We start from the raw sequence: 26,990 nt of genomic DNA, 5'->3' as shown, positions 1-26,990 counted from the left end.
AGGGGTCTGTTCTGCTTGACTGAACTTTTCCTGAGAAGTTTGCCGTCTGCTGGGAATTATTCTTTAGCGTCTGCAGCACTGCAGTCGCCTTGATTAATTGAAATACTTAATTTGTCATTAAGCTTGATTAATTCCATTAATCTATCAAGTCTGCAGTCATTCTGTAATGTCACTGATTATCGATTACTCACCCTGGCAACTGGTGTAGAAAAGACATTCTGAATATCCAGGTCTGCGCTTTGTGCTTTTCCCACTTCACGCGACGGCAAGAGAAATTGGATATGAAATATTCTGCTGCTTACTTGCAGTGATAATGATTTTCAAATATGGCTTTCCTATTGGACTGACCAAATATTATATTCAACCATTTCATTTCCTTTGTCAAATCATAACTCAGCTCTTAAAGTCATTGCCTCATGATGTCATGAAGTCTCAGTTGGGCCTATTAATGACACTCAAAATTTAGAAGCTCAAACAATTGTCATATTCATTTTCAATATAAGTTTCTACAGCCCAAATAATATACCCGCAGTTAACAGTCTTAATGCCACATCAAACTGAATCACAGATAGGGCAGTGGAATTAAAACTAACACCGATTAGCAGACTTAAAGCAAAAGAAAAATGGGATACACTCTGAGTAGTGCCAATATTTGCTAATGTGTGCCTTGATAGGAAGCCATTGATTTTTAATCTGGCCCACAGCCCCGTTCTTAACTCAGCATGCTTTTTTTTATCCTCTGAATCTGTAATCAATGATCGATTTTGCCAGGGTTTGTAGCTTTGGCAGCTGCATGTAAAGCCCAATGTTTTGTGGCCTGCTGTTCTGTCCAGAGACGTTTAGCAAGGGGAAAATACATCCGAAGGATATATCCTACAGTCCTGAATTTAGATGGATAATTATAATGAGAATTGTGAAGTTAATATGGAGCTGTGCTAGCATTAGCATGGCTAGAGATAGTCCCTTTATGGAGGAAGAGGGAGGTCAAAAAGGCTAACAGCGCCATTAGCCCTCAGCTAACTATTGGTACAAGAAGTCAAGAATGACAATGCAATTTAGGGTCAATTCAATGCTACAAAATATAACTTTAATGAAGAGTCCTGTAATTTTCATTAGCTGAATGAAGGAACTGTTTTCTATTAGCTAATAATGATTCACTCAGTTGTACTTGCTGTTTTTCAAGCAAAATATATGAGGTGAAATGTGATGTGGCTAAGTTACTAATACAAGCTGAAGTGAAAATAGAGCTGATTCAAATGTATCAATATACACACACACACACACACACACACACACACACACACACACACACACACACACACACATATATATATATATATATATATATATATATATTGTCACTGCCCAAAGTAAAACATTTATCTCCAAAATAATAACTTCACAGACAGCTGCTGTGTCCAAATTTAGTAAACTAAAAAATGGACAAAACTGAGATTCTTTGGACAGATGCAATAATAAAAATGATTATTGCAGTTTTTTTTATAAATATGACTATGGAACAAATTATGCATTACATTTTTCCCCAGAATAAGTTTTGTTCTCTGCTCCCCATGTTCTAGCTGCAGTAGCCTTTTCTGCGTTGGTATTCTTAAGTCTTTAGTACAATGAAACACAATATGTTATGCTTGGGAAAATTTGGAACTTAACTTTGACAGGGACTTAACTTTTATTTTTCTTATGCACTTAGCAAAAAACATCTGGTCATAATGTGATGAATCCAAACAGCTGTGCAGTCAGTTGTACATGGTTCTTAAAGTATTGCAACAGCATAAAAGCAAGCACCAGCTCGTTGTGGTCTTTGAGAAATAGCTCTTGCCAGAGGCCTGCACCAAAGTGATCAGTTACCTTAATGAACAGTGAGTGAGGCACCTGACAGTGGCACTCTGGCAGCAAGACGAAGGAGGGTATGTCAGGATTTCGCTGAAGAGAAGTAAACAGCCAAAGCCCTGGACATGCTTTCCAAGCATAGCTTTGATCTGATGCCCAGTATGAGCCCTCAGAAGATGTCTGACCAAAGTACAAACGTTATGAATGTTTGCCCTCATGACAGTAGTAAGTCCAGCACCTTTAAGAGTATGTATGCCCTAAGAATTTTGTTGCTTTATAATACTAAAACGTACCAGCCATGCTTAAAAATATGGTTGAAAAGCAGGAGGAAATATTAGGAAGGATTTAAATTAAACAGCAGCACCTGAGCTGGGAGACATCTGAACTTTGCCCAAAATGTGTACGTCATATACCATCACAGTCCAAAACACATGTTTCAAAAGTGGTGATTCTACAGTAGAAGACAAATATACTACTATCCTTTAATGCAAGTCAGTGTACAGAGATTTTTTTTCCAAGTGATTTTGGAGCATTTGTATTGGTCGATCAATCACAAATGATTCACACAGTGAGGAGAGCAGCGGATGTGACCAAATGATGTAGAAACCTTCAACAGTCATACTGAGAGGAAATGCTAAATGATGGGTGGATAATGGTGATAAATACCTGTAGCCACTGGGACTGGTCACTGTGTCCAGCTGTCCAGGCGTTGACCTTTCCCTGCTTATCCAGCCGGGCTTTGCCAGGCTCCCAGGTGAACATGTCCATGTTGAGTGTCCGGAAGATGCTGGATGCTGTGATCTGGTAGTCCTGGATGTGGCCAGACTTCATCCCCAGCGGCTCAGAGCATCCTGTGGAGTTAAATCGCTTCTAATTAGCTCCTGCTCTCCACCACATTGTGGGAAGCTGAATGTCAAGCATGGAAATCGACTCCCACTTCAGGAGGTCCTCCAGCTCCTCGGCTACTTTCTAAAAGCACTCGAAACCAACCTCGGGGTGGAAAAAATGCTCAGCGGAAACTAATGGTTACTTTCAAGAGGGCATGTGAATGGGCTTTATTAAGTCATTGTGTTCTCCAAATGAATGAATTACTTATTTTTATCATAATCACACTAATATCTTGTTCTATATTATATAATATAATAACTTCTAAGTTGAGGATTTAAAAAATAGAAGCTATTCCACTGTATAGAATAGAAGATATTTTACTATATATTCAAAAAGGAAATTATTACATAATGAAAAATAAACATTTATATAAAAAACATAAATATAAGTTATTATTACTAATTATATATATATATATATATATATATATATATATATATATATATATATATATATATATATATATATAATAAAATAAAATATGTAAATGTGTAAATAAAAAAAAAATCATATCTTTCAGATCCTGGCTGTGAATGGGTTCTACAGATAACAATCCACTGAAACACAAACAGTGAATACGAACCTGAGAGTTCGCAGCCCAGCAGCTCCATGCGGAGAGTGCAGTGTCTCCTACAGACCTGCGGGTAGATCCTCACGTATTGAGCCTCAATGGGTGGTGTGAAGGAGTTGGCTGAGGGAGTGTTGTTATCCACATTTCCCCGGAATATCTGCACATGTTCAACCAACAGAGATTTCAGTCTTCATACTAAAGATATCATGATTGCTAACATGGACATGGCTCCTGCTTCATGTAGATGTAAAACTACCCACCCCACTTATAACAACCTTAAATATTTAGTTGTAAAACACCACAGCGCAATAATGATTTGGTTGGTGGATCATTTTCAGAGCTGCAGTGACACTGACATGGTGTTGTTAGTGTGTGTTGTGCTGGTACGTACGGATCAGACACAACAGCCACTGTTGGAGTTTTTAAAAGACTGTATACACTCCCTGCCCACTCTGTTAGACATATCTACCTTGTTGGTCCACCCTGTAGATGTAAAGTCAGGGATAGTAGCTCATCTGCTGCACAGTTTGTCTTCGTCCTCTAGTCTTCCATCAGGGGACACAGGCCACTGTTGTTGGGATATTTATTTGTTGGTTTACTTCTCAGTCCAGTGGTATAAAATATACAGCAGCACTGCTGTGTCTGATCCACTCATACCGGTGCAACATACACTCACACACCACCACCACATCAGCGTCACTGCAGCGCTGAGAACGGTACACCATCCAAATCATACCTGCTCTGTGCTGAAAATATGGGGGTCCTGACCATTGAATAACAGGATGAATGTGGGGTGACAAAGTATGCAGAGCTTCAAATGGATTTAGGAGCTTTATCCTAAATGTGGACAATGGACAGAAATGGACAGCCCTTCTATGAGTAGGTGTGTCCGAATGTTGATTGTGTTTATAAGGTCATGTTATAAATTTGCATATATTTTTATATAAAAACACTACTGATAAAAAACAATGACAATACATCCCTTTTATTTCATAATTACTCCACTGTCACGGAGCCCATCGATGATTTCATCGCAACCCACCTCAGTGTGTGGCTCCCTGCGATCGAACAAATAAAACTGACACAGGACGTGAGAAAACGAACATTCTGGACAAAACAGACAATGCCACAGCGGAGAGGACAGGAGACATCTCCACCCAAAGTCATTAGAGGAGATCATAAAAAAAATAAAACAACAAGAAGAAAAAAAAGAGTAGGAGTGGGAAGTGAGAGCGGATAATAGAAAAGGAAGGGAGGGGCTCCGTCAGAAATGATGGAGCATCGCATGTCCTCGGCGGCCCCCCTGGCTCTCCTTCATCCCCAAACAGTATAAAAAATCCAATCTGAAGAGCCATTAAAGCGAGGGGTAGGAAAGTGGAGGGGTTTGGGAGGGTGGTGTGGGGTGTGAAGTGGTGCGAGGGACTAGAGGGGCCACTAATTAAAAAAGGCATCTCACCATATCCTCGTCCGTGCCCTTGACTTTGTACGTCCTCCAGGTCTTCCCGTCGTCGCTGGAGGCCACTTTGTAGGACTTGACGTACTCGGGACTGCCGATGCGCTTGGCCCCCTGAGTTATCAGCCCCGTGACCCGCATCTTTCTCTGCAGGTTTATCTGGAGGGAGAGAGAGAGAAAGAAAGAGAGAGAGAGAGAGAGAGAGAGAGAGAGAGAGAGGTAATCAGCAATGACCTTCTCACGTAGGCTCACCAAAGGGCAGACGAAAAACAGAGACCGGGAGAGATTACTGGAAAAAGGCATATATGCATGTCCCCTTCTAATTTCCAAATGCCACATGGCCCCTAAGTCCATCTTAGTCCATCTTTACATATTCACTGCCTGTCAGAAGTGTCTGACTAATTCAGTTTTTGGAATTTTCAGAGTAATATGAGTAGGCAATCCACCTGAATCTCTGTAAACATTTGCCCAGTAGGTACATGGCCTACAGGACATACTGGATTCTGTTGCTAACGTCCCCCTATGGTCATTGATTGGAGTCCTAATACCTTATAAATGGTTTACTCCTCACGTCTCCTTTAATTCACTACTTATGAATTCACTCTATGAATATGTCTCTTCCCACCCCTGTCCTGTTAGCCTGAAAATCCCTGGCCCACAACTTGACAGGATTGGTTCTGTTCTTTAGGTTTATGACATAAGAGACTTTGACTCTCTGAATCCGCCCGTTGGAACAGTGCAGTTTCAAAATGGAAATGCTCAGTCATTGGTGTTCACTGCTTATTTGATTCATAATACATCTTCTAACATATAAACACCACTCACACATGTTAACCAGTTTAAACACTTGAGGGGGCTGGCTATAGATCTGTAAAAATAATTCCATTATTGACAAGTAATTGTACAATATATGGACATTTCCTTACTAATTTTTGAGTGCCTCAGTATCATCCATTACGTTCACTGGTGTGATTGTTTACATATGACTGAATTTCACCAACATTCCTTCACCATTACGCTGATTTGTTTGAAAACAGCTATTTTATTTCATTTGGGATATTTAATTATTTTTTTTCCAATTGCAATATCCTATTGTTCTTAAAAAGTACATTTTGCTAAAATGTAATAGCTCTTTAAATTATTATGGTATTATTCTTTCATTCATCATTCATTCATTGTCCACTTATTCAGTTCAGGGTCATGGTGGGTCTGGAGCCTACCCTGAATAACTTGGCGCCAGGCGGGAACACACCCTGAAGGAGGGGGGAGTCCTTCACAGGGCAACACACACACATACATTCATTCACACACTCACACCTATGGGCACTTTTGAGTCGCCAATACACATACCAATGTGTATTTGGGCTAGAATTTTTTTATTATGTTCCACAACTAGGCTAGTTTAACATCTACAACATTTCCCAAAAACCTTTACTGATACAGCATTCATAGCTCATTCATTCATTATCTGTAACTGTCAGGGGCTTTAGGCAGAAACACTCTGGACAGGGTGTTAGTCCATCATACCTTATAATATTTGAATGTATTCTTTCATTGTGTATTTTTTAACCTGTATTTTCCTGGTTTATTCACTGCCAACTCTAGCTGTTAGCTAGAGCTCCCCAAATCATATCAAGCTACTAAGCTTGGAAATGCAATGGTTAACCCATGCTTTCTCCAAGACACATGAAGCCAGTCATCAAATCTTTTTGAACAAAAGCAAAAAGAATACCATTCAACAGCTCAACACATTTGAAGGAGGATACGAATGTGTATGTATACGAATGTATCCTCTTAGTTGTCTTATGCTAGAAAACAGACACCAACATTGGTTTACCACCACACTGAGTAATGGTGGAGGCCGGGTATCCTATCCAACCAGACACTCACCTGTGAGTTTTAAGGGGTTAAAAGTTACAGAAAGAAAGAACATTCGGATGGGCAGTATATACATATGTGTTTATTCAGACATAAGCACAGGGCTTGGTCCTTATGTTGTTGTCTCAGTCCATCTCATTCCAAACAGTGTCAACACATACGTTGTCATCCTCAAGCACACAGCAGGAGAACTCCGCTGAAGCGTAAGTAATGGGACTTTGATAAGAACTCCCACGCTGTTTGAGTGCCACATCTCGTCTGTCTTACTTATGGAAAACGGCTGGAGACCCTGGGGACTGTATTGAGGCATTTAGTCTACCTTCAAACAGCAAGTGAGAGCAGTCAGTCAAAGCCAACGATGCTGTGCGTAGGGTATGGCTTCGTCTCTCAGCTATCTGCCATGAGGGGGTGAGAGTTATCCACGCAAAAAAAAAAAAAAAAAAAGTTGGAAGAGGAGTGGAGATGGAGAAAACAGCCCTGTCTGACTTTATTGGACTGTTGATAAACATCAATATCTGCATAGCTTCCAAATATATTCTACTACCATTCATTCATTCATTCATTATCTGTAACCCTTATCCAGTTCAGGGTCGCGGTGGGTCCAGAGCCTACCTGGAATCATTGGGCGCAAGGCAGGAATACACCCTGGACGGGGCGCCAGTCATTCACAGGGCAACACAGACACACACACACTCACACTTACGGACACTTTTGAGTCGCCAATCCACCTACCAATGTGTGTTTTTGGACTGTGGGAGGAAACCGGAGCACCCGGAGGAAACCCACGCGGACACGGGGAGAACACACCAACTCCTCTCAGACAGTCACCCGGAGCAGGAATCGAACCCACAACCTCCAGGTCCTTGGAGCTGTGTGACTGCAACACTACCTGCTGCGCCACAGTGCCGCCCTTAATTCTACTACTACAATTCTATTCAAAAATGTCTAAGCTACACTTTTATATTCAGTGAATTTTTTTGCTTCATCTGAGTTTTAACCCCATCATTGGACAGGCATCTACTCAAATGGATAAAATTTCAAACATATTCAGTCCGTATGACACATACTCACAAACAACTTCCTATGTTCCACTGCAGGGCTGACCACTAGTGTTAGCTAACAGATAAAGTGTTCAGGTGTCTTGATTTTAGGGATTTGTTACTGGTTCCACATTTTATTCTCCGTCAGATTATATCTGGACAATATGGTCAAAATGTCTCTTTAACCTGGACTTTCATTGTTATGCAGACAACACCCAAATTTATCTTCAGACCGAGACCATTAGTAACCCACCTCTCCACAATTTAGAATCATGTCTTTCGGATATAAGAAACTGGATGAATAACAACTCACTTAAGTTAAACAGTAATTAAAACTGAACTTATTCTTATCAGTTCTAAGACTTCTCTCAACAAAGTCAGCCCTTTCAATCTCTCTATTGGTCAGAAATGGGGACTCTATTTTGAGACTAGTACTCGAGTCACGTTAAAGTCGCTCAAACAGTGACTTCAGACTGCACTTGAGTCTCACCCCTTGAACGACTCGCACTCGACTCTGACTCGAGATTTGGGACTCGTGAACAGTCTTTTTGTGTAATGTAATGTATTATTATTACTATAATTCATTTTGTTTGTTGTTTGTTTGGTGACCTGCATTCAGTTCCCTCCCTGCCATGCGCAAAGAAGCAAATGTGCGCTGTCACAGCTATCAGCACTGACCACGGCAGCAACAAGTTCACCTGCTGTAGCTGAGCCTTTTGTCACTAAATTTGGTTATAAAATATACTTCTTTATTAATAATTATTGTTAATCAGTTCCATTCAGACCTGTACTTACAATAGTTGCATTTTTTCTTCAAACACTGAAGAATGATGGCTGAGCCTGAGCTACACAGCCAGGTAATAATGAGTCATAAATGAGTCACAGACAGAAAATAATAGTTAAAATATTGCAAAACACATTTGTTAAAATAATTTTTAACAAATGTTTTTTGTTTTTTTTGGGGGGGCCAGGTCCATGGCATTCATGCTTTTCTACCATAAGAGACTTGAGACCCGACTTGGACTCGTGATGAGACTTGACTCAGACTTGAGCTCAAAGACTTAAGACTTGACTCGGACTTGAGCTCAAAGACTTAAGACTTGACTCGGACTTGCAAAAAATGACACGTGAACATCTCTGCTATTGGTGACATCATTGTGTTTCCTTCTATTACAGTTTAAAACCTGGGGTAATACTAGACTCCACCCGTAAACTTGATCTATATGTTAACTCCCTTGTCAAGACCTCAATCTTCCACTTATGAAACAGCAAAAATCAGATCATCCCTCTCTCAGTCTGCTGCTGAAAAACTCTTCCATGCATTCATCTCAAACCGTCTTGATTATTGTAACACTCTTCTCTCTGGTATTAATTCCTTTTCTCTCCATAAGCTCCAGATGATCCAAAATTCAGCAGCTCGCCTTCTCACCCACACCTGCTCACATCGACACATCACACCTGTCCTTTACAGTCTGCACTGGCTCCCTGTTAAATACCGTTTTCAGTTTAAAATCCTGTTGCTCAAGTACAAAGCCTTAAATAAACTTGCCTCTTCCTACCTCTCAGACCTTCTTCAGCCCTATAGACCCTCCCACACCCTTAGATCTTCCACCACTGACAGACTATTCATTCCCTCTTCTAATCTTCGCAGCCTAGGAGACCAGGCTTCCTTCAGAGTCGCTCCCTGTCTCTTGAACTCACAAATCAAGCAGTCAAACTCTCTGTCTTCTTTTAGGTCCCAGCTTAAAACTCACCTATTCTCCCTTGCATTCAAACTCCTAGTGCCATAAATATTTAGCTTTTTTTTTTTTTTTTACTCCATGTTCTCTTTGTTATGTTGTCTGTCTGTTGCTACAGTACCTGTAAATTGTAATTGATATATTTCATACATGTATCATACAGATACATTATTTTTCACCTTATGTACACACAGTGGCGGATGCTGATCTTTCAAGGAGGGGAAGCTCAATTTCGGCCTTCATCATAAAATGTGTCGGTTTATTTATACGTAAATTCTACCCTCCGTTCCTTTTTAAGAAAATGATCTGTGACTCTGTCGTACCAACAAGGCGTCTTTTCCAGTGACTTGACTAGTGTCCTCTCAATGGCCAGCAGAGCTAGGCTGCTTAAACGGACTTGGCCCATGTGAAGTGTGTCCACCTGTGCTCCCACGGATCTTTACACCAAAGGATCGCTGATTCACTCATTTCGCTGTCAATCAAAAAGGGATTCAGCCTCAGACAGATCATCCAATCATCATGCAGAAGCTGAGTGTCCGGGCCAGCCGAGGTCAGCCCACTGCTCCATAGACCCCCAGAGACGCTGAGCGTCCGATGGGCGGGACAAAGCCCAGCATTTATCCAATGACTCGTCTCGTTTCGCTGCACTTCGCTATTGAACTCTGGACGTTCAGCGTCCTCACTGTTTAAATCACTGTGAAGCTGCGGGAATGACTGAGAGGAAAGCCGCGTCTTTACCAGTGATAAGAAGCTGATTCTGAACTAAAGTTGAGCGCGTTGTAGTGCATATTTATTCAATGCTATGTACACACAACAGTATATATTTGATCACTTATTTTTTTACATTTTAGGGGAAGCTGAGCTTCCCTTGCAGTCTTAGAGCAATCGCCGCTGTGTACAAACAGTTTAAATATACCTTTAAATGTACAACAGTGGTGTTAAAGTCCAGTTGTGTTCCCTAAAGGTACATTACATTCTCTTCTCAGGAAAGAGAGGTAAATATCTGTAAGATTTCATTGCAGAACTGTGTAACTATATAAACTCCTGGAGAGGAAATGGTGGTTGTGAAATCAACTTAAAAATCTAAAACTAATATAAAATATGGCACAGGTATGATCCTTAACCAAAGGTACTGAATATGAAGTGACATTTTTTATGAGAGTACACTCTTAAAAATGATGGTTCTACAAATGTTCTTTAGTAAAGTAAATGGTTCTGTATAGAACCCTGAACATTTGAGGAACCTTTTGCATGATTAATGGGTTTTTGCATCTTACATAGATAGATAGATACTTTATTGATCCCAGAGGGAAATTGAAGAGACGGAGCTACTGGGAAGGCTGCCACTCGCGTTGGCACCGGAAGTCATGAAGGGATTCTTCAGATTAATGGAGAATGTGCTATAGATGGTTCTATGTCGCATGCACATTTTAGAAAAGTATTCTATATGGCAAACAAAATGGTTCTTTTATTGTTACGATGTCAAGCTTGTAGCAATAGAGAAACTGTTTTGGGTGCCAAATAGAACCCTTTTCTAATCTGCTGGTTTCACCACCTGGACTGCATTATGGCTGGATGGATGGATGGACTGAAAGACAGATAGATGGGTAAATAGATAGCTAGATTAATAGATAGACATGTCTAGTGCTTTCCCGCAGATAGCCATGAAATGAGCATAAAGTAATAGCTATGATTCTTGGTGAAAAGTGACTTGTTAAGGGAAAGTGTAGAGGAGGGAGCGTGGGTGTGTATGTGTGTGAGAGAAAGTGTAAGTGTGTGTGAGAGCTGCACACAGTCAGCTGCACTTGATGACAGCTAATTCACCATCTAACACCATGAGAGCTACGGCTGTGGGGCTTTTCGGCGGTGGGCACAAATCATCGGCGAGGTGTTTCAATTCCATCCCAGAAATCTTGTCACCGGCGAATCAAGGGCCCATGACCACACAGCAACCAGACGCTAAACACATGATTCTGAGACAAATACCTATCATTACGTCTCCCTGCGCATTTCCATCTGTGGTGAAGGGGATTACTTACTCATTCCCCAGGCCTCTCTGGCTTCTTAAAAATCCAATTACAGCTAAGGTGTGTAGGCTTGGCATGTTTGGTAGTAAGTCACTAGCTGCTGGATCACTGTTAGTCACGCTGCCAGCAATACGGTCAGCCTTGGAAGAGTGTCTCCACTCCTGGTCTCAGCAGGAAGGAAGGAAACCGGGTATTTTAGTGAAACTAGGTGACTTCACATCATTAGCTCTCATTGCTAGACACCCACTTAAATGGAAAGCTATTCATTTCTGAGCATTCACAACTGTTATGTGGCACATGTCTGAGTGTATTTATAATTGTGAATGCCAGTTTTCATTCAAAAGTTTGTGAAGACGTGTGCATCCAACATTTCTTCTGAAATAAAGCAATCGTCTTAACCTTTTGCAGCAGTAAGGTACAGATGTGAAGGCCAGATACTGAGTCTTATGTCAGATGAGCAGTTGTTAGTCCAGCTAATCCCAAAGGTACTGGATGGTCCTCCTTCCATCCAGAGAAGGAAGTTCCTTGCTACACAGTTCAGTATTGAAGGGATGATATACCTCTCTAGCTCACACTTGCATTAGATTTATATGTGGGTGCTCCAGAGCACTTAATTTTAAGCAACCCTACTGAGATTATGCAAGCTGTTTGTGTACATCTGAACATCTGTACTGTTTGTCTGAGTATTCTCTCCATGAGTTTGGCCATTGGTCATTCATTCATTCATTTCTTAATTTGTTCATTTGTTCAGTCATTTATGTTGATGGTTGAGGTGGGTCCAGAACCTAGTCATAATCAATGGGTACAAGGCACCCTGGACAGATTTAAGTGGTAATGTGTTAGCGTGTGTTGCGCTGGTATGAGTGGATAAGACATAATAAGCAATGTTTCTTGAGTTCAGCTGTCACTTTGGGACTGAGAATAGTCCACCAACCAAAAATATCCAGCCAACAGCGTCCACTCTTAAAGGACTAGAGGACAACCAACACAAACAGTGCAGCAACAGAGCTACTGTCTCTGACCTTACATCTACAAGGTGGACCAACAAGGTAAGTGTGTCTAGCAGAGTGGGCAGTGAGTGGCCACAGTGTTTAAAAGCTCAAGCGACACTGCTGTGTCTGATCCACTCGTATCAGCGTAACACACACTAACACATTACCACCATGTCAGTGTCACTGCAGTGCTGAGAATGATCCACCACCCGAATGACACCTGCTCTGAGGTGGTCCTGTGGGGCTCCTCACCATTGCAGAACATGGTGAAATTTGGATGAGAAAGTATGGGCAGGGTAGGTCATCCCAATCCAATAATGATTCAGTGTGTGTGTGTGTGTGTATTATTCATATTTTTTTTTAGAATATAGTTATATATTTATTGCAGTAGGTTGTATTTTATCTGTTCAGAGACAAAAAACATGTCTCCAATCACAGTTGTTTTCCACAGTGTTTACTGCGCCAAGCCTGTGTCCACTGCTTATTCAAAAATCCCTTCCATTTTTTATCTTCTGTAAACGTATTAATCTGAATTTTCTTCAGCGCAGAGGCTCTCGGACCAAAACAATGCTGGCCAATTAGACAGGCGTGACTAAAGGGCCATATCTTTGGTAATTGGAGCGATGCATCAGAGCCATAATAGCCACAGATGTTGGAGTCACTTCACCTAATAGTGATGCATCCACACTTGCAGACGGCAAGCGACAGAAACATCTGCTGGCGCGACATTCGTCAGTTTGGCTGCAAAGTGTTCAGGCTGCAGATGACTGACATCTAACGGGTGCGGCTTCCAGAGGCCGTCCATCAGCCTGACACCCAGTCACGCGAGAGTCGTTTAGCAATCATCATCATCTCTGTTCTCCAGCCACTGGGGGAGTGGGGAGGGGCAGCAGGGTGGGTGTGGCCTGAGAAGGAGGAGAACTCATAACCATAGACAAACTTTGTATATTACATAATGCATATAAAAGGAAATATATATGTATTATTATTATTGTTATTATTAGACACTAGCAACAATCTAATTTATGGCTCACTATATTTAGATTTTAAAAATAACCATATTATTTTATCATACTATGGATATTATAGTGACTGTGCATTGTCATAAAGGCTCTGTTTGTCAATTTCAAAAGTGCTGATATCTGACACTTGGATTGACACAAATCAGATGGTGCTGTAGGTTTATGTCAACTGTCACAAATTATTATATTAGTATGGGTCAGAAATCTTTATAAACAGAGACAAACAGTACAGTGCTACTGTCAATGCAAAGCCCTTCATATGCAACTGATGCTTATGCTCCACACAAGAGAGAGTTAAGCATCTCGCCATTCTTTCCTGTCATTAATATTAATGGCATTAGACGGAATACTGACGCATTCCCAGCGAGAGCATCAAAAGCTCTATTTGTCTTGTCTTTATTTACCAAAACAAATAACAAAACAAGCAAGCAAACAAACAAACACAAATGTCAGCACCCACCATTCATCTAAAGCAACAACAGAACCACTTCATAATTCATATCTCTAATTCATAGTTATAGACAAAAATATCACGACTCATGCTGAAGTAGCCAACAGCATCAGATAAACACTTCAAGTCTTCCCTATAGAACTGAATTAAAAGATCTTGGTATGCACAGCATCTAGCGGCAAAAACTGAAGTTACGTGCTATGCTTTTCTTTTTAGTGAGTAAAGTGAGTGGTGTAAGAGACAGTGAAACTGTCCAGGGAACAGAACAGTATTAAACTGAGAATGAGAAGTTCTTTCCTCACAAATTACAGAATGATTTGAGAAGAATGGGAATATCAGTTAATATGTCTGTAGTGCTTAGCGCGGTGTCGAGTGATATGGGGATAGGGGGTGAGGGTAGTAAGGGTGGATCCACCCAGAGACAGTGAGGCACACTGCACAAATTGTGAAACATTGTGTGTTTAGGACAACGTTCACACAAATTTTTCAGCAACTGGTGCTACAGTGGCTGTTCTGTTAACTCAGATCACTCCCGTTGGCCCTCTCGTCACTTCCCCAGTTGTCCCTCCTTGGACCTTTGGCAGTTACTAACCACTGCTCACCAGGAATGACCTACCTGACCTCAAGCTGTTTTGGAAATGCCTTATCAGAGCCATTCAGATCCTTACACTTACCCATTGTTTTTCTACATGCAACACATTGACTTTAAAGGAACACTATGTAACCCTAGGATCCCCCTACATCTGCAGAGTGTAGTTCACTTTTAAAGCACTGTCCTGACATCAAGGGTCAGGGGGGGATGGAAAAAGTGGTTTCCTCCTCCAAAAGTTTTATAGGGCAGATTTTGTCGTGCTGAGCCCTGGGTAGCAACAACAGGGGCCCTATTCATATGATTTTTTGGCATGTGGCATACTGTGGACTGAATGTCTGGTTTCTGGTTGCAGCGCTAATGTAAACAAACGGGAAAGACAGATAAATTCTCATTATACACAAATCCTCTCCCTGCACTGGAGATAGCTCTATAAAACCCAGAAGCAATGAAGACTGCATCTTTGCGTCAGGAGTATGAGAATCCCATAGAGTAGCATAATCAAAAGAAAAAAAACTGTTAAAATATGTTAGCCACATTAGCATTTTTGTCATAGGATCTAATGGAAAACTGTTCATCAGACTCTAATATGTTTCTCTGCACTTGAATTGGAGTGAGTTATTTATACACAGGTCATATACGAGCTGCAGTAATCGTCATATTTCACTTTTGTTTTTGTGTGTAAAAGGCTAAAGACACAAGCCACATATTCTTTTGTTTCAGTCTTTTCTGTGAGATATATTTCTGTACCACCGCAAAGCTGAGGCTGGATCCCAAATGTCTCCCTACACCCTCCATAGGGCACAGTGTTGGTCATAAAATAGCAGCTTCTGCACTCTATGCATTCTATGTGGAGAAAAATAATTAGTAAGCTATTAGGTTCAAGTTTCCAAGTCAGATTAGCGTTTAATTACTGTCTGGGTACAGAATTATAAATTTTATCATCTGTGAGGTGCTCTATGTAGGGAATATGGTGCTACTTTGGGACACAGCCCGAAGCTCCATACTGACTGACATAGAGTAATAGAGCTCTGTTTACAAACATGACATGGATGGGTCAGGGATCCATACTAATATTTCTTTAATTTTAACATCTAAATTAGGACTAAAAGTTTTGACAGTAACAATAAAACCATTTAAATATCAGAGTTTTTATTTGAGTTGTGTGTTAAATTCAGATTAAGTAAATGGTTTGAAATAATAATAATAATAATAATAATAATAATAATAAGGTGTGAGTGAATGTGTGAGTGTGTGTCGCCCTGTGAAGGACTGGTGCCCCCCCAGGGTGTGTTACTGCCTTGCGCCCAGTGATTCCGGGTAGGCAATGAATGAATGAATAACAACAACAATAATAATAATAATAATAATAATAATAATAATAATTAATATTGTACAGTAACCCAAATCTCAAGAACACTTCAAATTAACTTTGGCCCTTTTTGTTAACATATAGTGTATCTCCACGTCTGTCATCACAGAGTCATCACAGAGTGATGGAGATGTGGCTTTAGCAGGCATGCTACATATATACTGCTCTTCAGAGAGAAATATGTCCTCCCTGGGGGGGTTCTGGCACTTCTCCAAAGGTTTGGTTGCTGCTGGAGTCTACAGGGATCATTTTCAGTCAAGCGCTGACTGTAGAGCTGCAAGCTGGCAGCCGTGAGAGCATACAGTACACACCCACACAGCACATTAGCATTGGCTTTCTCACAGGTTACTGAGTGTGTATGTGTGGGCGAGTTTGTATTTAGCTCCGTGTGGGGACCAAATATGCTCAGGATGTGGAGGGATAAAGGGTTTACCCCAAAAGGTATCTGCATTATTGGACAGAGTGATGCTGAAGTCAGTAGAAATAGATCTCTCTCTCTCTCTCTCTCTCTGTGTGTGTGTGTGTGTGTGTGTGTTTGAGAAAAGAGCGAGGATGACACAATGAGTTGTGTCATGATGTAGAAACAAGTTGGAAAAAGCAAGTTTCTATATTTAACGGATGTTTGTTTCCAGCCATCTGTCCTGATAATGAATTCCCACAGCATGATAGGTAAAGAAAACTTCAATAATAAATATGGATATGGTACAGGTAAAACATTCATTGGTTCTTATTTCAGTTGACACTTTTTAGTGGGTCTAGTTTTTAAACATCAACATTTCATACAATACATAATCTAAGAATTACTATTAATTAAAATATTAATTAATTCATTCATTCATTGTCTGTAAGCATCCTGTTCAGGGTCACAGTGGATCCGGAGCCTACCCGGAATTACAGAGTGCAAGGTGGGAACTCTGGAGGAGGCACCAATCCTTCACAGGGCAACACAAACTCACACCTACGGACACTTTTGAGTCACCAATCCACCTACCAACATGTGTTTTTGGACCGTGGGAGGAAACCGGAGCACCCGGAAAAAACCCACGCAGACACAGGGAGAACACACTCCTCACACAGTCACCTGGAGTGGGACTCAAACAAACCCCAGAGCCCTGGAGCTGTGTGACAGTGACACCACCTGTTGCGCCACAGTGCCACCTTGATTAAAAATAGGATTAGTCAATTCTTTTTAAACATAAAACTGAATTATTTATTTTAATTTAAACTGACAAAAAGAGAGACCTGATAGCACATAGAAATGTCTTATTTTACTCTGATTCCATTTACGCTGCATGCCATGAACATGCACACACCAGGACTCCACTGTCAGCAGATTTACACCCGTCAAGTTCCATCCCACTGGCAAGATAGCCACTAAGGGGCCTGCAGAAACAAGCTATAAACCATGTAACACTAGGTTTACCACATGAACTGTCACCATCTGAAAAATAAGGCCTAGTATGAATTTAATATATAATAGTGTAATTTCTGACTAAGAGGAGGAAACAAAAAGAAAGCAAATGACATTCTTTCTTCCTATATTAAGAAATCTACAGTTTTTTTCTGTCAAACTGTCCACTGTATCTCAGATCTATGAGTCTAAAAATATGTGAAGCTATCAAAATAAGAATATAGACAGAAAAGCCATGTAAATCAGCAAAGAAGCTGCTGGTGCTGTCAGTCCTGTGGAATGGTCACACGAGAGCCCAGACTTCAAAATTAGCATCAGCTGGTTAACAGAAGCAGAAGTGGGCCAGCATGTGGAATGTTCAGCATAAATGTGTAAGCAGGGTGGGGTTCTTGGACGGCGGACGTCAATCAAGCATGCTCATTAGAATATTAGGTCACAGCTTGGTGGTTCGGTGACAGCTCTGATTGGTGAATTCAGAATGCTTTGGAGCAGCGCTTTATCATAATTCTGTTTTGTTATTCATTCACATGTAGCAGACTGTTTAGTAAATTAATCCTATTTAATTAATTATATTATAAGGGCAGCACAGTGGCACAAAAGGTAATGTCACTTTTACACAAATGCAGGGTCCTGGGATTGTGGGTTCAAGCCCCACCTTGGATCACTCTGTGTTTGAAGAGTGGTGTGTTCTCACTGTGTCTGGGTGGGTTTCCTCCAGATATTTGTTTCCTCCTACAGTCCAAAAACATATGGGTTTAGGTGGATTTGCTTTTCAAAAGTGTCCATAGCTGTGACTGCATGAGTGTGTGATGCCCTGGAATGGACTGTTGACCTGTCCAGTGTGTGTGAATGCTCTGCCACTGTACCACAGCCCAGTGCTGAGTGTTATAACCCCACCTTGTTAACACTGGGCATTGGGTGTGTTGACATCAGGCCCAAATCCAACTGTACCAGAGCCTAAGATTTTTCCATTACACATTACTCATCCGTTTGACCCTGTGTGGTCATGAACGGTTGGCATTCTGTTAAAACTCCTTTTTGGAACAGCACCTCATGTCTATAAAGGTGAACGTTCCAGTTAGCAGTGTTGATCTGTGTTGGGCCTGTGAGGCATGCACTCCCTCCACTTACTATCTCTCGCTTTTAGTCTCCAGTGTCATTTGAAAGTGCCTGCATTACATCTGTCGCCTGGAGCACTAAGCATTTCAGTGCTGGCCAAGGCCCGGCTGGCAGAGCACGGATGTTTTTTGTGGCTCAGAAGCTCAGAAGACAGTGTGAAAGTCAGGAGGTGGAGAAAGGGAAAATGCCGGGATGGGTTCTGACATTCCGCCCCAGCTGAGACAGACCTTGGCTAGATAAGACACCAAGACAATTCACGAGCCATTTTTTACTTGTGTACAGACACTGCAGAGAAGACAGTGTAGTTACATGAGTACACATAAGCTGGCATTGAATTCTAGCATCAGAGCTAGCATGACTAATAAGAGAGGAAATGTCAGTCCGAGACCAGACTCATTAGCACGAGGTTACGTCTGCTCTTATTTTTCATTCACTGTTTTGTTGACGCACATTCTAGGTGGAGTCCAGTAACATTTCCCAGTGTTACTCATCATTACACTGATATTCGAATGTGTTGAAAACAAGAACCTCAGATATTTATGACATTTACATGTAATTATGATTTATAGGTATTTAAGATCACTAAGTGAGCTCCCATTCACTAATGATGCTGTTTCACTAAATCCACTCAAACTCTCTTATGTGTATTTCTGAGGAAATACAGAAAGTGCTGTAAACTGCTGTGGGAGAATGTTACATCGTAGAATGGCAAAAGAAAAAAAAATTACAATTTTTGTGGGTTTTTAGTTTACTACATCCTTCACATTGTGTGAAAATGTAAATTTAACTGGAATACAATCTTTTTTACTTTGGCTTCCATTAAAAGTTAAGACGCTTTTTCCTTCTCCCATAAAGTTACTATTTTGGATACATATGGTTTTCTTTGGACAGCAATGACTTAGGTTTAGGGTCAGGGTTAAGGCTGATTATTTCACATCAAAAATTAACATGTACCTCCACAAAGGGTAAATCACAATTCATTCAAATTGCATGAATCTTGGGAATGGTCTTCTAGTCAAATATGTACAAATACACATTTAGACCAGGGCAATGCCCACCTCTTTAAATGGATTCACTCTAGATTAATTCACTATAATTTACTGTAGATAATACCATCTGAGAAATGCCATACATGCAAATGGAAGACGTCTACATGCAAAGGGGTTAGTTTCAACCGTTTAAGTGCGATATTATACGATGGACTGGCACCCATCTGTTCAGAGTGTGTTCCTGCCTTGTGTCCAGTGATTCCGTGTGGGCTAAGGACCCACTGCAACCCTGAACTAGATAAGCTTTTCAGATTTAAATTAATTACCACTAACATATAGTTTATAATGTGTGTAAATGATTTGATGATACCTCCTGAACTGTGCATCTTATTGGAAGTAAACATTCTGAGCATTCTGAAAATTTGGCAATGGCTCAGACTGGTTACTATCTGCTAAGGACCCACTGCAACCCTGAACTAGATAAGCTTTTTGCTAGTATGGTCCACGCCCTATAGTTTGGAACGGGGGGGAGGAATTTGGGATGGAGTTCAGCGCGGTTTTGAGCGTGTGTAAAACCAGGCCCCCCCGTTAAAAGATAAATTTTAGAAGAAGGAGGAGATGGGGAGGAGGTGGGAGCGACTTGATTGTCACGGAGATTACGTGAAGTTGAAGGGTATAAATAGGCCTGGGGGGAGGAGCGTGGGCGTGGCCCAACTCCCAAAATTCTGTTATAGTATAACTTCAATTTGCTAGTATTGTCCACGCCCTATAGTTTGGAACGGGGGGGCGAACTCAGATGAATTTGGGATGGAGTTCAGCGCGCTTTTGAGCGTGTGTAGAACCAGGCCCCCAAAAGTTACAGGGAAGCGATACGTTGGTGAGATTCGAAAAGATCACGGATATGGGTGCGGATGTATAAATGATGTGCTTGGGAGGTCCATCGGCCGAGTGTCTGAATGGTATGATCTGAAAGGCCTTGATGGTAAGCTGTAGAGGCAGCACCGATCCTGAAAGAGTGAGCGGAAAAATGTGATGGGTTAAGATTACTACGTGAAAGGATTTGTCGTAAGTGGGACTGAAGCCAGTGGCGAGTGGCGACCGAACCCGATTCAGTTGTAAACAATGGATCGGAATGGGAGGCACCTTGGAATAATCTAAGCTGGAGGTAGCGTGTAAGAGGTTCATAGGGGCTTATAGGGGAAGGGAGTTTAAAGAGAAATATTTGAGAAGAATTGTGAAATTGGTCTGTTTTACTGTGTTTAATAGTAAAGACGAGTGTGTTTGGATCAAGTATGAGTAGGTCAGATAAACAAGGGTGAAGAGAATTATGGTGGATGGAAGACGGAAGGGAACGGTATAGAGTGTATGTGATGGAGGCGTCGAAAGCACTGCCATCCAGTCCAGTAAGTAGAGAAGGTGTTTGGTGCCAGAGATTTCAGGATTAAATCCTGGGATCTTAGAGTCAGATTGCTGAGTGTGTGGTAAGATGGAAGATGAGGTCCGAAAATGGTGGAACGGGAGTAGGATGCAGGTCGGACTGTGGAGCCAATAGCTTGAACTTCTGAAATTGGAAACAAGACAGAGAGTCAGCAATAGGGTTAATGTGACCAGGAATGTAAACAGCTTTTAATAGAAATTGATGGACGACTGAGTGCCAAGTGAGGCGGCGGACGAATGGCATGAGACTGAGTGAACTGGAGCGTCCTTTATTAATAATATGAATGACTGATTCATTATCTGAATGGAGAAGGATAACTCGGCCAGTCCATTCATGTCCCCAAAGAACTGCAGCAATGACAGCCAGAAAGAGTTCGCGGAGCGCAATGGAGTCACCACAGTCCAGCGCTAGATGGGTGAATTGATCAGGCCAGGAGGATGCGAACCAGTGTCCCTTGTAAAAACCTCCACACCCCACGGACGGGGCTGCGTCGACGAACAAATCAATGTCCTCTGGGTTAGCTAGTGCGTCATTGTGAAAGAAAGAGATGCCATTCCATCTGCGGAGGAGGAGCAACCAAAATTGTAGCTCTGAAGTGCAGGCTTGGTCCAGGGATATTAACTGAGAGAGAGAAGAGGCTGAAGAGGCTAGGTGCAGCAAATGAGAGATGAAGGAACGACCTTGTGGGACAACACTCATAGCGAAATTAAGATGCCCCAAAAGGGAGAGGAGTTGTCGTTTGGTGACACGTCGAAGAGAAAGAAATTCAGAGAGGAATTCAGTAATGCGGGCCAGCTTGTCGTGTGGGAGTGAAGCACGAAAAGAAACTGAATCCAGAAAGACGCCCAAGAACTCAAGTGAGGTGGCGGGGCAGATGGTATTCTCGGAAGACAAAGGAATGCCCAGGCGATGGAAAGCAGCAGTGAGAGAAGTGATGCAGCAGGCCGGAGGGGAGGATGGCGAGTCAAGGACCAAGAAATCATCCAGGAGGTGTACCACATACGGGACATCATAGACGTTAAGGAGGATCCATGAAAGAGCCTCGGCGAGTGTGTCAAAAATCATGGGGCTGCTCTTACAGCCGAAGGTCAGTCAAACTGCGAAGTAGAACTGTCCCCGCCATTTCACCCCAAACAGGTGCCAGAAGTCAGGATGGAGGGGAATGATTTTGAAGGCGGAGACCACGTCTACTTTAGCCAGCCAAGTGCCGCGGCCAAGGAGCTTAATCAGTGATATGGCATCGTCTACCCGAGCATAGCAGAGGGAAAATTCCGAGCTGGGCACGAGACTGTTTATTTTATAGTTACACGAGACTTTGGCCAGAAGAGAAGTAACCACATCAGGCTCCAATTTGGCGGAGAGAAGGTTGGAGGCATGGAACGAGGAGACGGGCAGAACCACCAAACAATTGACCATCAAGGAGATAACATACGAATGCAGGGTCAGGGTGGCGCGAGAGGCAGCTTGCGAGCTCAGGAACGTTGACAGGGGTGGAGAGAAAACGGATCAGTCAGCTGTTACCGAACTTAGGCGGCCACTTGGGGCAGCTTGGCCGAGCGTGGGCTTGAGCGCAGTAGGTGCATACATGAAGGAACCTGCAGGAAGATGCAAAGCAGCCAGCGGAATTGAAATTATTGCAGATCATGGAGCCATTTAGAAAGAACAAGCGTCTACCGCGGGCATCACGGGAGCTAGAACTGGTGATGCGCTGACTGGGGGCCTGGTCAGGGATGAAAGAAAAGTTAGGGCCCGGAGTGGGCGCCGGGGTGACCTGGGAGCATGCAGAAGTGGGATGAGAAGGGTTGCCGCACAACCCACAGGAAAGTGCAGTTCGGCCAGCAAAAATGCGGCAGTAGAGCTCCAAGTCGAGTGCACCCCAGTAGGATGGAATATTCCACTGTTGCAAGCAGGCGGCGGCCCGTGCAGAGAAGAGCCGATGGTAGTCATAAAAACCAGAGCCTCCAAAATGGACTGCGAGGTCGAGGACGATGGTGAGGTAATCGTCCAATTCCTGCCTGCGGGCAGGGAAGGAGGAGCACACCACGTCGCGATAGAGGGAAAATGCGAGTGCAAATTCGGAAGTTGTGAGGAGCTTAGAAGCTCTGTGCTCTGAAGTGTTCAATGAAAGGGTCACGTCCCCCACGTCAATGGAGCGGGGTGCTGTACAGGAAGCAATAGAGAGGACAGGTCAACGTCCGTACCTTGGAGAATCCGCTGACGAAGGGTGGGCTGCACCAGGGGTGGATTGAAGACACGAGCATTGGGAGGAGGAGCTGGAGCAGTGGTGAAGAGAGAGAATGTGGCATCGGGAGCTCGGGGCGCCGGAGCGAGAGGTTGACTTGCAAAACCTGCGGAGAGAGTATCGTTATGATAAAGAACGGGATACTGCAAGCCCGTGAGAGGTAGGGGGTTGGGATGATGAGGAAAAAACAGGGTAGGTGGAAGAAGTAGTAGCAGGGAGAGAGAGAGCAGGAAGATCAGAAGCACGTAAAAGGAGGGACAAACGAGAAAAGACGGAAGTCGGGGGAGGGTCGGGCCCAGTAGTGCAGACAGGAGCCAGATTTGGCACCAGCAGGGGGCACTGAGCCAGGGAGGGAGGCCCTCGCGGGGCGTCCTCGGTGCCGCGTCGCAGGTGCAATGACGTCATGGCGCAATGGCGTAGGTTGAGCGGGAAAGACCTCATCCTCCGGGGTAGGAGCCGAAAACAGGGAAAAAAGGGGGTCCTGTTGTTGGCTGAACGAGCGAAGGGGATACCGCGGTCTCGCAGCGCTCTCTGGAGGCCCGCCACGGTCCAGTCGGAGATGGACGGAGAAGCGGGAGAAGCCGGATCGGGCCGTACTCGTCCGGTGGTGAAGGAGGGCTGCCGAGCGCGCTGGTCGCGGCGATGAGGTCGCTGGGGAGGAGGAGAAATCGGAGAGGAGCGGCGTCCGCGCGCAGGACCCGTGAGTGTGGAGCGAGAATGACGAGAGCGTGCGGAGGAGCTTGGAGCAGCTGAAGTGGCAGGTGAGGCAGGCACGACGACTGCCGAACGCAGTCTCCTAGTGCTGATGACCGGGGTGGCGTTGGGCGAGTAGGGGAAGGAGAGAAGAGCTCGTGGTCAGAGGCGAGCAGGTCGAGATCCATGGTAGCAGTTGGCAACTCAGTGACGCAAGCAGGAAGCGCAAGACTAGCGACTTGATTGTCACAGAGATTACGTGAAGTTGAAGGGTATAAATAGGCCTGGGGGGAGAAGCGTGGGCGTGGCCCAACTCCCAAAATTCTGTTATAGTATAACTTCAATTCAGATTTAAATTAATTACCACTAATATATAGTTTATAATGTGTGTAAATGATTTGATGATACCTCCTGAACTGTGCATCTTATTGGAAGTAAACATTCTGAGCATTCTGAAAATTTGGCAATGGCTCAGACTGGTTACTTTCTGCTTCCAGAGGAAGAGTTTTAGTGCAATCAATATTTTGTAGAACACAGAGGAATGTATTAGTGTTTCCATCCATCCATTATCTGTAACCGCTTATCCAATTCAGGGTCGTGGTGGGTCCAGAGCCTACCTGGAATCATTGGGCGCAAGGCGGGAATACAACTTGGAGGGGGCGCCAGTCCTTCACAGGGCAACACACACTCATTCACTCACACACTCACCCCTATTGACACTTTTGAGTCGCCAATCCACCTACCAACGTGTGTTTTTGGACTGTGGAAGGAAACCGGAGCACCCGGAGGAAACCCACGCAGATACAGGGAGAACACACAGACAGTCACCCAGAGCGGGAATCGAACCCACAACCTCCAGGTCCCTGGAGCTGTGTGACTGCGACACTACCTGCTGCACCACCGTGCTGCCCTTTAGTGCTTCCAGTGTTACCATTTTTTTATCACAGTCAATGATAAGCAAATCTCTTCCATGGGGCAGCTGTGGCCTGGTAGTTAGGAAACTGGAAGGCACCTAACCCCCAACTGCTGCCTGGGCGCAATGGCTATGGCTGCCCACCGCTTCGGGCATGTGTGCTCACTGTTTACTAGAGTGTGTATAAATGTGTGTTTCACTGCACCAATTGGGTTATAATACGGAGAACACATTCCACAAGCACAGTGGACAATAAAGTGATTGTAATTATTCATTTTTGGATGCACATTTTACTATTGCATCATTGATACTGAAATAATAGCAGTCGTATGAGTATATATATATATATATATATATATATATATATATATATATATATATATATATATATATATATATATATATATATATATAACATAATCATTAAATAATAAATGTGCTTAGGAACCAGTTTCGGTGCTATTCTAGTCCAGAGTATCCAGATGAGCCTCAGTTTGATTACTCTCCACTCAGTGTCAGACTTCAGACACATTGTGAGCTTATTCTTCTTGGCAAAGGTGTTCTGTGCTGATGTCAGGGTCTCATTTATTTTGTTAATATCAGGAAAAGGTAGGCCATGGCAAGATTCATGATTCTGTTTAATAATGGCCATATTATCAAGCTGACCCACATTGGTAAATTGGGCTGGAATGAATCAGCCTACACTCAATAAATGAGGATCCCCATCAGCACAAATGGGAGGAATCAGAGTGACACACTACATGGCATTATGACAACTCGAAGCATAACATCCACTAAGGAATCATTCACTGGAACACAGAATGATAATATTAAATTTATAATGCTATATATATATCATATCCATTTAGGTAAAAATGGTATAAATTTTAATAAAATTGTGTCACGAATGTAGCTCCTATGTCTGTGCATGACTGCAGGAAAGACAGTACTCGGCAAAATCAAACAACATTCATTTGTTTGTTTGTTCATTCGTTCATCCATTTGTTCATTGGTTCGTTCACTCACTTATTCACTTCTAGGAAGTGCCTCATCTTGGTCACTGTGAATACTCAGCCAACCTGGAATCACATCGCAAGGCCTCACCCAATCACTGAGACACGCACAGATCTCGACAATATCACACAGTCATCCAAACACTCCCATCTGTGGACAGTTACACATACTCACCTAGTCACTCACACACTCAACCAGTCATTCACACACTCACCCATTCACTCACACACTCACACCTGTGGACAATTTCACACACTCACCCATTCATTCACACACTCACATCTGTGGACAATTTCACACACTCACCCATTCACTCACAATTACACCTGTGGACAATTCCACACACTCACCCATTCATTCACACACTCACTCATGTGGACAATTTCACACACTCACCCATTCACTCAGACACTCACACCTGTGGACAATTTCACACACTCACCCATTCACTCACACTCACACATGTGGACAATTTCACACACTCACCCATTCATTCACACACTCACATCTGTGGACAATTTCACACACTCACCCATTCACTCAGACACTCACACCTGTGGACAATTTCACACACTCACCCATTCACTCACACACTCACACCTGTGGACAATTTTGAAGTTCAAGTCCACCTATCAACCCAGTGTTTTTGAACTGTGTGTGTGTGTGTGTGGGGGGGGGGGGGGGTACACACTCACACAGACATGGGGAAAACACAGCTCACAAGTTGTTCACAGACAGTATCCCAGGGTGAGGATTGGCCCCAGAACCTTGAGACAATGGAGCTGTGTAGCAGCGACCATTCCAGTTGATCACAAAGACCACCATTCATTCATTCATTCATTCATTCAAAGTCCAATAGAAATAACTTTTAATTAACAGGTTAATTGTTTCCTGCTTTATCAGCTCAGTGACTAAATATAATCATATGTGTTCAGTGTTGTTTTCTTTTGTGTTTGGGTGAGTTGCTTTCCAGATTACTAGACTTATTGATCCATACCTTCAAAGCTCTGTCTGAGAAGTTGGTTGCATTTTCTTTTTGTAAAAATCGAGGAAATCCCAAACTCATTTAGTGATGCAGAAAGGACCCAAGGGGATTCAGTGTTTCATTTGCAGATTTCCTGCTTTATTTCTTTTTCTCAGTAATGGCTTATTGACAGCTTCCACCTTCGCATCAAGTCGTCTGTTCACAGTGGAGAGATGGACAGAAACACCTTTGAGTATTTTCCTTCCTCTCAAAGAAGGTGTAGATGGTGACAGCTTTGGTGATCTAAATTCTCTCGTGATCATTAAGAATCCTATCT

General features: G+C 42.8%; 1 protein-coding gene across 6 annotated transcripts in view; it reads right to left on the bottom strand.

Annotated features, from left to right (window-relative positions):
* The window catches only part of LOC136676545 (EGF-like repeat and discoidin I-like domain-containing protein 3), a 253,548-nt gene that overhangs the window by 48,679 nt on the left and 177,879 nt on the right, over nucleotides 1-26,990 (bottom strand). For all 6 annotated transcript variants that reach the window (XM_066653633.1, XM_066653634.1, XM_066653635.1 and 3 more), the window contains 3 exons: nucleotides 4,764-4,919; nucleotides 3,320-3,464; nucleotides 2,515-2,699 (listed from right to left, as the gene is read on the bottom strand). In XM_066653633.1, coding sequence (XP_066509730.1) covers nucleotides 2,515-2,699; nucleotides 3,320-3,464; nucleotides 4,764-4,919 — 486 coding nt within the window. The remainder of the gene's footprint in view (nucleotides 1-2,514; nucleotides 2,700-3,319; nucleotides 3,465-4,763; nucleotides 4,920-26,990) is intronic.

Source organism: Hoplias malabaricus, chromosome X2 (genome assembly GCF_029633855.1).
Source record: "Hoplias malabaricus isolate fHopMal1 chromosome X2, fHopMal1.hap1, whole genome shotgun sequence".
In the NCBI taxonomy this organism is placed as follows: Eukaryota; Metazoa; Chordata; class Actinopteri; order Characiformes; family Erythrinidae; genus Hoplias; species Hoplias malabaricus.
Note: the sequence above shows the minus strand (reverse complement) of the source record. Positions and strands in the feature narration are given on the sequence as shown.